This window comes from Barbus barbus, assembly GCF_936440315.1.
Source record: "Barbus barbus genome assembly, chromosome: 43".
Classification (NCBI taxonomy): domain Eukaryota; kingdom Metazoa; phylum Chordata; class Actinopteri; order Cypriniformes; family Cyprinidae; genus Barbus; species Barbus barbus.
The window spans coordinates 18,857,198-18,870,963 of NC_136721.1; the positions used below are offsets into that span (position 1 = coordinate 18,857,198).

At 35.7% G+C, this 13,766-nt stretch overlaps 1 protein-coding gene across 1 annotated transcript in view; it reads left to right on the forward strand.

Annotated features, from left to right (window-relative positions):
* LOC306862338 (whirlin-like) overlaps positions 1–13,766 on the forward strand; it is a gene marked incomplete at both ends in the record, with an annotated part of 84,027 nt that overhangs the window by 47,392 nt on the left and 22,869 nt on the right. Inside the window, 2 exons of the mRNA XM_079405094.1 lie at positions 8,653–8,861; positions 11,559–11,595. Coding sequence (XP_079261220.1) covers positions 8,653–8,861; positions 11,559–11,595 — 246 coding nt within the window. The remainder of the gene's footprint in view (positions 1–8,652; positions 8,862–11,558; positions 11,596–13,766) is intronic.

The window sequence follows — 13,766 nt, forward strand, 5'->3', positions numbered from 1 at the left end:
GCCAATCAAGTGGATGGGGATTATTGTTACACCCCTACTCTTTACGAGAAGTGCCATGGGATTTTTAGTGACCACAGAGAGTCAGGACCTCGGTTTAACGTCTTGATTTTTGACAGTATAGTGTCCCCGTCACTATACCGGGGCATTAGGACCCACACAGACCACAGGGCGAGCACCCCCTGCTGGCCTCACTAATACCTCTACCAACAGCAACCTAGTTTTCCCAGGAGGTCTCCCATCCAGGTACTGGCCAGGCTCAACCCTGCTTAGCTTCAGTGGGCAACCGGTCTTGGGCTGCAGGGTGATATGGCTGTGGATATCAGTATAAATATCAGATGATAGAATTTATTATTATAAATAGAGCATTTAGTGTTTATATTCCAGATTTGATTTTTGTCAAAGACTCTGACCTTTTGATTCAGTTCATTGAAAAGTCCCAATTTGATTTGTTCCATAATTTCCAAGGGATAATTAAAAAAAGAAAATTCTGTCATCATTTACTCACCTTCGAATTGTTGCAAACCTGTATGAATTTCCTTCAGCCGTTGAACACAAAATACGATATTTTGAAGAAGTCAAGGCAGCCATTGACTTCCATAGTATGGGAAAAAATACTTTAGTAGGTCAGTGACTACCGTCAGCTGTTTGGTTACCAACATTCTTCAAAATATCTTCTTTTGCATTCAACAGAAGAAAGAAACTTGTACAGGTTTGGAACAAGTGGAGGGTGGGTAAATTATCATTTTTATTTTTTGGTGAACTATCCCTTTAAAGTAGAGACACCCTATATTTTACAAAACATAGTAATGCACAGCAGCATTTAACATAATATTTTGCAATATAAATACATAAAATTAATCATTTGCATGTCCAAATGAACTGATTCACTGAAGTAAATCATACACCCTTATGTATGAAAGTGAAGAGACATACAGCCAAGTATGGTGACCCGTACTCGGAATTCGTGCTCTGCATTTAACCCATCCAACGTGCACACACACACACACAGACTGTGAACACACACCCGGAGCAGTGGGCAGCCATTTATGCTGCGGCGCCCGGGGAGCAGTTGGGGGTTCGGTGCCTTGCTCAAGGGCACCTCAGTCGTGGTATTGAGGGTGGAGAGAGCGCTGGACATTCACTCCCCCCACCTACAATCCCTGCCGGCACAAGACTCGAACCCGCAACCTTTGGATTACAAGTCCGACTCTCTAACCATTAGGCCACGACTTACCCTTATGTATGAGAATAGTCTTGGAGAGTATGTTTGATTATTGCTTCAGCTCACTTGACTGTAAAGCTGTGTTTACAATACAGTCTGACATTAACAACAGACATATATTTTGAGATACCCATTCTTATTGGAAGAAGTAGCTTGTTACATTTTCAAGAGCTACTGAAAAATGTCCAAACCTGCATTCATTTCTTTCTTCTGTGGAACGCAAAATAAGACTTTGGAAAAAAAAAAATTACTTTGAAAAGTGATTTTTGTCTATACTGAACAATATAAGTCAGTGGGGTCCAATGTTATTTGGGCTCCAACTTTCTTCAGAATATTTTTCTTTATTCCATGCTGCCATAGAGAAATGTGCTTATCAGACTCAGGACAGTCGTGATGGATGAATTCAGTCTTATCTCTGAAATGATTATGACCGCAGTAGCACTTTCTTCCAGAGGCAACACCAACACTTGTTTGCAAACAATATCTGTTGTCTTATCTCACTCCCTGCCTTTATCTTTATCTCCAACCCTAGGGTTTAGGAGGTTGAAGGGAGGTGTAAAATGTTAGAGGTCTTCGAGGCGGATGCAGCTCATAGAGTTTTAATTGGACGTAATAAGGTGCTTGCACACTGAGCAGTCTCTCAGCTTCAGTGATACAGAGCACAAAACCCCAACTGACCCCTGAAGAGCTGGAGTTAATCAGTGTGCATTCACTCAAGCCTCAGCCTCTGTTTCTGTTTTTGTCTTCCTCCTATCTTGGAAGTGCTTTTCTGCATTTATTTGTATGAATATGACTTACTGTCTGTGCTTGCTTTATAGCAGTCTCACTTTGGGCTGCTCTCCTATAACTGTACTAAATGGATAATGAGCAATAAAATTAAGGCACTTCTTGGCTGCAGGATGGTTAGACACTTACTGGGAGCGGTGTTGTAGTTTGTAACGGTCAAATTACAAAAACTCATAAAAGTATAAAGGCTTTTTAGGGCTTCATTCATTTAACTGAGTTTTTAGTGAAACTCGGCTGCTCCATTAGCTGATATTGTCAACCTGAGGCCTAAGGTTAACACACAGTTACTCTGAAGTCTTTTTCATTCAATAAATTGGACCTGTTAAACGCTTTCATTCTCTGCCTATTTCTCTCTTCGCCTATTATTTTTTATTTTGTTAGTTTATTTTTGTTTGTTTTCAAAAGAAGAAATACATCCTCTAATTGTTTTAAATTTTATTTTAGATTATTTAATTTTATTTTTATTTTGTATTTTATTTTATTTTAAAAGAATAAATCCACCATTCCCTTCCTGATAAGTTGCATTATTAAACGGTAAGTTTTATTTAATTTTTTATTTTATCAAAAACGAATCTATAAAATAATCTATTAGATAAATAATTTTTTCTTTTCTTTTTTTTTTTAACTGTCATGCTAATTTATTGAAACCTGCCAAGATCTGAACATTTTCTTAATGGTAGGTCTAAATGCTAAAAATGCTGGAGGCTGATCTTTAAGTGACAATCATATGCGATTGCCCTATCAGATTCTTTGAAAATAATCACAAGACCTCAGAGACACTTATAAAGTAGTGTTTTCTTGTACTTGCAAATGACACATGGAATTGCTTGAACGTCTGTGATCTGCAGCCAGATGTCCCTTCACCTTTGCCCAACGTGCTTTTCACCTTAATAATATTCTATAGCTCATCCTTTTTGAAGCGGTCATGATTGTTATCGGTCATATTGAGCGCCGGTTCCCTCTCTATTCAGCTGTCCACCCTGCGTCACATAAAGCCAATTCACTTTGGTCCTTGAGGAGCTGAGAAGAAAGTCATTTGTGGAAACTTTTGCTCAGGGGAGACGTACACTTTCACTGTGATATTTGGGGACATTTTCAGTTGCAAGTTTTCAGCTCTTTTGATCTTTTTCTACTTTAACCAGTAAGCACATAGCCATATCCGCAGACTGAGACCCATAGGCAGTCTTTCAGAAGAGGAGGCTGTTCATCATAAGAAAAATCCCTCCGGACTAATAAAAGCCTTTTAGACTGTGAACGTGACTACTTTTGCACATTTGTAATCCATTTTGAAATGGTCACGCCTCTGTGTGATTGAAAAATACGGTAGTTTCACGGAAGAAGTGTCTGGACTCTGGGTGGGTCTGTCTGTATGGCTGCTCCTGTCACTGTGAGTTAGTATTACTCAAACTTTAAGTACTCTTGGTGTAGCCATAAGTCTTAAACAGCCATTAAGTACAATGATGAATGAATGAAGGAATGGGATAAGCACCACTTTGTCCGTATTCAGAGCATGACCGTTCATTAGAGAATGACAGAAAGAAAGCTGGAGAGTAAGAAGGACAGAAATAATGATTGAAACCAGTATTAAAGAATGATGACAAGACGGACTGGAAGACAAAAAGGTAAAATCTCTTTTCCAAATGAGCATACTTATCATTTAATACAAGAAGATAAGACAAAAGAATATATATATATATATATATATATATAAATAACAGTGTGTTTCATAGGTGGATTTCATTATTGTTGTTAAAAATATCAAAATATATTTATTTTCTGCTTTTTATTTTTTTTCTTTGTCTTTTTTTTTACCGAGTTTGTTGGAATGTTCATAACAGCATATACTATTTTAACAGTATATGCAGTATTTTATAGCAGTTAACTATTTTATAACAGTTTTTACCGTTGTATTTTTACCTTCCTGCTGAATTCGGTGTCGTAGCTGATATACTTGTTTTATGGATTCTTTCCTCTGCATTTCTAGATTGATGTGAATGGGGTTTATGACTCAAGTAAATGGCTCAAAAAATGTTTCAGGCCAGGGTTCCCATGAAGCACGAGAAACAAAACAACTGCCTTTGAGATGAATGGGAATGCTATCAGATAGCTTTCTCCACGTCTATCTAAAGCAATTTAAAGGTTTTTTGAAACTAGTATTAAAATAACAAACTTAAATGCACAACAGCAACCTTGCAGGTGACAAAGTGAGTGTGTAAAGATAGAAATTTATAGTCTTGTATTTGGCTTACAGCTGCAACCTCTAAACTACTTTGCTAAATGAAGAATGAGTGATGCACTATGCTCTGACGTTTGACGTAACAGTAGAGCAGATGTTATTCCTCTCACAGACCTGGATTTGTAACAAATGCATGATTGCTGTGTGCATTAGCCACTGTTTCTGATTGCTGTCCGGATATTGGAGCCATTTGGGAAAAACAAGCAGCCAAGCCGATTTCTCATCCGTCTTCTCTTCTATCATTTTCTTCCTCCTCCATCAGGAAAGAGAGAAATGTCGGGGCAGGCGTTCTTTCCAAATGCCAAGCATTTTCCTCATTCACTCTCAAGAGCCTTTGCACTGACAGAAATGAAATCTCTGGAGGCCTCCCAGTCTTCGCTGTTGGCTTCTTGTCAACCGCTCAACTTTTTAGTCGACCGTCTGCACTCCCATTGGTAGTCGCGGCATCACAGCGCTGCTCATTTGCATTAAGTTGTCTCTCATGTTGTTAAAAATCGATGTTGCTCGTTGAAAACGAATGACTGCCGGTTGGTTTGCAGCTACAGAGTGCTGTCGTTCCTTCACTGACAGGGAGTGCAAAATGCAGTTAAAGGGAAAAAATGATGGAGTGATGTGAAAGAAAAGAAGAGAGAGAGAGGGGCTGAACTGCAATGTTAACATGAGGATTATTCATCTTCATCCTGTCATGATTATACTCCCCACATGATTCCAAGTCATGAGAGGTCAGGACAGATGATGTAGAGGAGTTCATAGGAGATTAAATGATGGCAGGTGGATATACACGCACACACACACATACAGTATATATTTTGAAAATATTTACGTTTATACATTTATATATTCATATTATTATATTTTATATTATGTATGAATACATTTAATATATAAACAACATATATTTTTTTAAATATATACATGCATGTGTTTGTATTTATATATACATAATAAATATACACAGTACACACACATATTATATAAACAAAAACTTTTATTTTGGATGCGATTAATTGTTTGACAGCACTAATATATATATATATATATATATATATATATATATATATATATTTAAAGGAATAGATCAACAAAAAAATACTAACGTAATGCTAACGGTATTTAGTATTGGTAATTTAGTATATAACGTTAGTATTGCTAATGTTTGTATTGCTAATTGCTAACTAGTTAGGTAACTAGTTATGATATAGCTGGAGACTATTTTTAGGCGCTGCGTAATATCATCTGCACCCATGGTACGGCAGCAAAATTCCTTGATTATTACACCGGAATGAGAGTATAGTTCCTAGCCATATCGGCCTAGAAAATCGCAACTTTTAATTTTCCGTCAGTCTTAGTACACAATGCAACTACAAAAGAGGCAAGTTTTAAATAGGAAAAACTATCAAAACTCTTTGGTCATTTTTGAGCGAGATGCTAATGGTCTAATCCAATTCAATGATCTATGCTAAGCTGTGCTAAAAGCTGCACAAACATTTTTTTTTGGTGATCTATTCCTTTTAAATCTTTTCAAAAGTTCTCTCACAGTCCGCAGTGGTTTGTTGTGTTTCCTATAATAACCCTATCTGGTATCTCACAGCGTTTGAACACTCTGGAGTAATACACTGAAAAGAAATGCCGGGAGATAAACCTGAGCTAATGATCGGCTGTTTCGCTAGGGAAAGCAAGAGCTCGTATCTGCCACATCGATTTCAAATACCTCTCTTGTGTTCTTTGGGAAAACAAAGCTGTATTGCGTCCAAATTTATCAACACCATAATTTATTAATATCATGATTACTGCAAAGCCTCTTTAATTACCCTCAAGCGTCTTTGGGCGGGCAGAGGGGCAGGCCGGTATTGATCCATAAAGAGAGCTGGGATGAAACAGAGATAGTGATGAAAACAGAACAAGAGCAAGATAAAGAGAAATGGAGCCAGTTTGCTGTTGTGACGAGTTAATCCCAGAGTAAGAGCTTCGAAATAGAAATATTTTACTCAGAGGCAGACTGACAAAAGAAGAAACAATGAGTGAGATAAATGAGTGACAAGCAGAAGGAGCATGGGAAAAAGAAAAAGAGCAGATCAACGAGTGGGAGGATGAATGGATGAGATGAGGAGACTGTCAGAACCATCCAGAAGAAATGTACCATGCTTGTAACACTAAAGCAACAGCATGTCTAAGTTTTAGCTTCTCTTCAGTTTCTCATCCAGTACTGAGAAATGAAGCAATTGATTTAAGACATATTACATTTAAAATAAAGCAGGACTACATGCCTTGCCATCTAAATTGAATCTTCAGTGGCATGTGGTGGACTGAAATAAGGAGGCAAAATGTTCTCTTTCTTTTTCTTTTTTTTATCCAGTGTTTTTATACAGTTTGCAGGTTAAAGGCAAGGAACATGCTGTAGATGTATTTAAATGTAATGTAATTTGAGAGAAAAAAGATTTAAATTATATTACAATGTTTTTTTTAAGAATAGTACAGTATATTATAATGTTAATATGTTAAGATATTTTTCATGCAAACTTTTTTTTACATTGTTACCATTTAATTGTAACATCATTAATATCATTTTGCTCTCTAAAGGCTGGTACAGTATACCATGAGATTATGATGTCATGAGATATGAGTTGTTTTTTTGTTCATTTGTGTTTTTTGCTGATATTTTGTAATTGTTATGTCCTTTTATAAATCAGATGTTTTTGCTGAAGCCAAATACTGAACTCATTTACTGAACGACTGATTATAATGGGATCCATGTGCTTTGATACAACGTTTCGCACTGTTCGCGCCTGGTGTAGTAGTGTTAATACTACCGCTTCTAGACTAGACGGTGTATCATTTCAATAGCAATGACTCTTTACTTTAGTGTTCGCTCAGCTTTCTGTAGCGCAGCTGATGAACTTCCTGTGAAACCAATATGCATTTAGACACAATAAAGCATGATAAGCTTTTATTCTTGTTTAGAAAAATTAATATAAATGCTTTTTGTTTGTTGAATGACAAATTTCTAAAGAGTTTATTCAACGCACATAAATATAGCCTAATTTATATTCGCTTGGCTTTTTTTCTTCTTGGGAAACTTGTGGTAATATTTCAAGTCCAGTCAAATCAAATATGTCAATGCCATGTGCCATTTTAGTGTTAGATATGGGTTAAAATACATGCTTTTAAGATATATATTATAAATAAAATATAGCCTAGCCTATACCACCATTCAAAAAAGTTCAGTAAGATTTAATGGTTTTGAAACAAATCCTTTCTGCAGTAAGTTTGCATTTATTTGATAGAAAATACAGTAAAAACAGTAGCCTAAATCTACAATTTGAAATACAATTTGCTTTCTATTTAAATATATTTTGAAATGTTTTTCCTCTCATGCTAAAGCTCTATTACTCCAGCTTTCAGTGTCACATGATCCTTCAGAAATCATGCTGATTGTTGCTCAAGAAATATTTATTCTTTTTATTATTATAGCTGGCACACCACAACAACAAAGCAAGATTTGAAATTTAATTGATAATAACAAAAATATAATAATAATCAACTGTTATGTTCAGTGAAGACAATTAGACTGTTTTATTTGATGGGGGGCGGTGAGGGACCTGGAGAATGGGTAGGGGGGCGCTGGCCCAAAAAAGGTTGAGAACCACTGGTGTATTTATTTATTTGCAAGTATCATGATGTTTGGGGTCCTTGGGCAAAAAAAACCTATATTTTAGTATTATTTGTATACTATTATAGTTTTTATTAATAATTTGAACAATTTTCTTTTTAATTTTGATGTAAATTTCAGTAATTTAGTTGTTTTGTTATTTTTTTCATCTAATGTTTTAATAATATTCTATTAAAATTATATTTAATGTATAAATTAAATAAATTATTTAATATAAAATACTATTCTATCAAATAATATTTTAGCTTTATTTCAGTCAATGAAAATGATTTTAACAGTTTTAGTTAACAAAAACAAAAAATGGAATTTGGAAAAATATTTGGAAATTTAGGCTATATGTGCAGTTCAAGCATCAGCTATTATTTTGAAAAAGGCATATTTTGTGCAAGTTATTTTGTGCATAGTGTATTTTACTTGTGCTCTTTTTAAATTCTATTTATAAGGTGGGCATAAATATTTAAAATGTGTTTGTCTATTGGTGTGTTCTTTCCAGTAAGTCATCATAATTTTGATTTTCTGTTTATCTCAACAAAACCTTCTCTGCTGTTCCAAAAATGTAACCTGGCCACACCACTCTACCATGTTCGACCTCTGGATGTCCAGACTGCCCCGCTTTCGGCCTCATCACAACCCTCCTGCCCTGCTCTGCCAGCGCCAACCCCATCACAACCCTCCTGCCCTGCTCTGCCAGCACCAACCCACCTACTTTCTCCTGTCTCTGCTCCATCATCTCCACAGGTCGGCGATCAGATCCTGGAGGTTAATGGCCGGAGTTTCCTCAGCATCCCACATGATGAGGCCGTACGAGTGCTGAAGTCTTCACACCACCTGATGATGACAGTGAAGGATGTCGGGCGACTGCCGCACGCCCGCACCGTAGTGGGCGAGACAAAGTGGATCACAAGCTCGCAGATTACAGACAGCTCAGCCAACAGCAGTGTCACGGGGTGAGTGACGTGGTGATGAGAATGTGAAGAAACAAGGAAAGTAAGAGAGATAAAGGAGTCATGTGCATAGATGGGAAAGCTAGTAACTGGTTTCGTTCCTGGATGAATCAGTGTTTTTGAATGTATATCAGCCAAAAGGCTGAAAAATGTTGCAATATCATTATTGCTTTGCTAAATCTGATTTGTCAGACTGCATTGCTTGCCCTCAGGCCATCCAAGATGTTGATAAGTTGTTTTTTTCATCAGAAGAGACGAAGTGGATCCTCTGCAGTGAATGGGTGCCGTCAGAATGAGAGTCCAAACAACTGATAAAAAAAATATCACAATAATACACAAGAGATCCACACCACTCCAGTCCATCAGTTAACATCTGGTGTACTGAAAGCTGCATATTTGTAAGAAACAAATGTACAATTATGGCATTATATCTTTAAACTTAACTTCTGGCCAATCTATAATCCGTAATAATGCGTTTTCCAGTGAAAATGTCCATAGCCGTTGGTCTCCCACATCAAAATCCACCAACATATTTGTTTAGAACTGTTTTTGCTTGTAGAAAGTGCTTGATTTCTCTCCTGATTCAAATGAGATGACTATTTTGGATAGGCAACTCATTTTTTTTTGGCCAGAAGTGACGGTTTGAAGTTAAAAATGTCTTTATGATGGAAATGTTTATTACAAACATGCAGCTTTTCACTTCACAAGATGTTAATTGATGGATTGGAGTCGTGTGGATTACTTGTGGATTATTGTGATGGTTTTATCAGCTGTTTGGACTCTCATTCTGACGGCACCCATTCACTGCAGTGGATTCTTTAGTGAGCAAACGATGTAATGCCAAATTTCTCCAAACCTTTTCCGATGAAGAAACAAACTCTTGGATGACCTACAGATTAATACATTTTCAGCAAATTTTCATTTTTGAGTAAACTATTCCTTTAATGGTGCAGTGTAAAAAATAATAATATCCAAGGTCACCGACTAGATCAATCAGCACGTGCCATGTCATTTACTGACAGTTTTGTTGGTCTCCAACATCCAGCAGGAAAGAAGTACAGAAGTGAAAACACAAAAATATCAGTACTGTACATATTTTAAGTAAACTTTTGCCTACACAGGAATTGGGTAGTTTTGACCCAGCGGAAACAGTTACTACCCAGAAGGTTGGGTTAAACATTTAACATTTAACCCAACCGCTGAGTCAAAAAAGAAACAGTTCTGGGGTTTGTCCATATTTCACCCAGCACTGGGTTGTATTTAACCCAGCATTTTTTTTTTAGCATTTATTGTACATTTCTAGAAGTATCTAAAAGTCTAGCACCTTCTATTGTTCATTAAGCAATACTAATATTTCACCTAAGACAAATAGTATGCTGATTTGTTAATTTGTACTTAAATACAACCCAAGTTATGCCTTGGTGCTGAGACTTAATGTTCTTGTTTAATAAATTAAAAATGCACTGTACATTTCAGACACAGTAATTTAATTAGGACTGAGGTGAAGCTTCCAGGCTTAGTTTAATTTACTGTTTTAAGAGCAGATTATTCAATTGCTGAGTTTTAATATTTTAATTCTGAACATCAGCTTCTTTCCAAACGCCCGGGCCACTCGCATTTGGAGGACTGTAAATTAAGTAGTCTGTTCATGGGATTATTTCAGACACTGCTGGTCTTTCACAGCCTGTTTTTGGAGAATATGAACCTGTGAGTGTGTGCACAGCACACTAACGGGATCATAAAGCAGCTCAGGTGTGTCTGGTGCCAGTTCTCTGGACCTTCTCTTTAATGGAGGTCAGCTGATGAGGTGAGCCGGGTGCTCTGCTGTCATGCCAGGGGAAAAATGCAAGGTGGCATTTTATAAAAAAAAAAAAAAAAAAAGCTGATTATCAAGCTCCTGGTGGTCTGGGTACAAATTCAAGCCAAGGACAGAACTAACCAGAACAGATTATTGTTACTGACCAAATTGACAATTTGATAAATAGCTGTTTTTGATATGACTGCAAAACAGTTGCGGAGTAATACGAGAGATGTGAAGCACAGCTATGTTGGAAAGCTGTTGTCACAATGTTCAATTAAACAGTTTAGTGATCATTATACAAATGTTTTTGTATAGAGAATGAGAATGAAGCGATTGTCCATTTAGCTGTGATCATGTAATACAGTATAATGTAATATATAGGAAATCATTCTAATATGCTTATTTGGTGCTTAAGAAACATTTTTTATTATTGTCAATGTTGAAGATAGTTGTGCTGCTTAATATTTTTGTGGAAATTGTAATAAAAAAAATTTCAGGATCCTTTGAGTAATAGAACATTCAAAAGAACAGCATTTCAAATAGAAATGTTTAAAAGTTTTTATTGTCAATGTAATGGTTTTTAATCATTGTAATGCTTCTTCCTGAATTAAATCATTAATTTCTAAAAAATAAAAATAATAATAAAAATGAATAACCTCAAACTATTAAATGGGATTGTATTTTATCAAAACGTTTTGGCTGTCCATAATTTCCCCTTAGACCTGAGAAAAGCATCTAGACCTGATCAAATTCCTAAATCTAGAACCAGAAACTAGCTCACTTTCATACATGGCAGTGTGTCAGTGTCTCTGTATGATTCGGTGCCTATTTGTGGATGTTTGAGGAGGTTGTAGAGCATGTATATGGTATTGATTTCTCCATGTTTACCTCTCTCGTAGCCTCTCTCTGGACCAGGGAGCATCAGCATCAACAAAGGTGAGTACCGTGTTTCTATATTTGAACAGAATGTTCTTCACAGTTTGGTTTCAGCAGTGCTAAAAAGAGTAAGCAAGATAGTTAAGGTGATTTTTGAAGAGCGCTCTGCAAATCTTGATGAGCTCCAGACCATTTAGGATAGTTGTACCCTATTTATTGCCATTACAGAGTTGCTAATAAGAACCTATAATGGTCATATAATGGTACATTTATCTTAATTAGAGCTGTCAAATGATTCCACGTTAAATTTAAATGTAAACAAATTAATGTTAATGCATTATATTAATATTGAAACATTTTGATATAAAAAATACTCAAATGAAGTGTAATTAAATTACTTAAAATGTAATAATAGAAAATAAGACCTCTAAATGAAGATAATTAGTTACAGTACATACATACGTTAATTATAGACATTACAAAAAGTGTCTTTTTGCTCACTTATCCCAAGACTCTTTGTAAGTGCCAGAGTTTGACCGGAACATACTTCTGAAAGTATTGTATACTTTTTTGAACACTTCTCTACAATGCATGAAAGATACAGTATATTCATTTTTTAAAAGTTCAAAAGCTGCGGAATAACAGGAATGCAGCCTAATCAAATGCCTCCAGGATCTTTTTGCAGTTCTATTTATGTTCAAACAGCCTCTTTTTTTTGTCCTCCGTAGTGAGGATATATTGTTGTTATGCAAATGACCATAGTCAGTGATTAAGCTGCATAATAGATCAGACTCATGTATTTGCATTGCTTTGATAACCTAAAGAACGTGAACTAAAGAACTTACCTTAGCCAGACTAATCGCAAGAGAATAGGAGTCAAAATTACAGGTCATTTCATATTTGGTCACATATCATTATTGGTTGATATGGGAACAGGGGGATTGTGGCTCTGACTCTAGGCAGGCAATCACACACCTGTTTCTGTACTGTGGCTAGAAAGAAAGAGGACGTTTTGCGGACATAATGAGGAGAACAGAAGAACCGAAAGACATAGGAAGGGCAAGAGACGGAAGAGAATGGGATGAAAGAGGAAGGTGGTATCGCTGTAAATTATCGTCTTGGTCTGGGTAAAGAGAGTGTCAGGTAGACGCTGCCAAGTGGCTTTGATCCCCTGGGCATATGGTATCCAAGGTGATCTGTATTCAGACTGGTTTCCACAAAAGACACATGCACTTAACATTCTTACCATCAGTGTGTGTGTGTGTGTGTGTGTGAGACTGGTGTAGAGCTGTATTGCAATATATATGAGAGAACAGGAAATAATAGTAGGGTCAGTCTCTTATGTGGTACCTTTTGAACTGTGACTTTTAGAAAATAAATATGCTTGTGTAATATAAGAACATATTTCTATGAAAGCATATACCACCACACTTTCAGATGTGTTTTGATCAAGATCAGGTACTTAAACTTATTATTAATTAAATTGATTGAAGTTACTCATTTGCAAATGCAGATTGAAAATACGTTACAGTACTTTGACATTTAACCATCTTTTAAAATTATATGATTTCTATCATTTTTCTGTTGGTTTTGAATAAAAAAAATTTACTTTCAGGAGGACAAAGTCAATAGTGAACTGTTTTTGTTAGTTAAGGCCAAAGATTGTAATACAAAAGACCCATATAAATTGGGGACACACATAAATTATTTATCAATTAAAACAATATTCTTAATAAAACATGTTTTGTTTAAACATTCTGCTGGGGAAAGGAAAAAAATAAAGAAACACCTGGAATAGGTTTTAGTAAATTGGCAGTTTAATTAGAGAAGCATCTGGGGGCGCAGCAAAACATATTAGTGAATTTATTTAAATGTATTACTTTGTTTTGTGTGGAAACAAACTAATAGAATTTTCATCTATAAAAATTATGACTGTATTATTTATGAAGTATATTAAAAGAATAGTTTACCCAAAAGAGCGGAGTTGAGTTGAAGCTTATTGACTTTTCTGCTTAGCAATACTAATATTGAATTAATGCATAAAGTATATTGAAAGATAAAATTGCAAGACAAAAACAACAAATATTCAAAACATATTGAATAATACTACACAAAATAATAACAAAATATACATATGCACACACATACATTCATCAGTACATACACAAAAAATTTAGATTTTATTTTTATAAAATAAGAATTGTCATCAATTACTCAACCTCTTGTCGTTC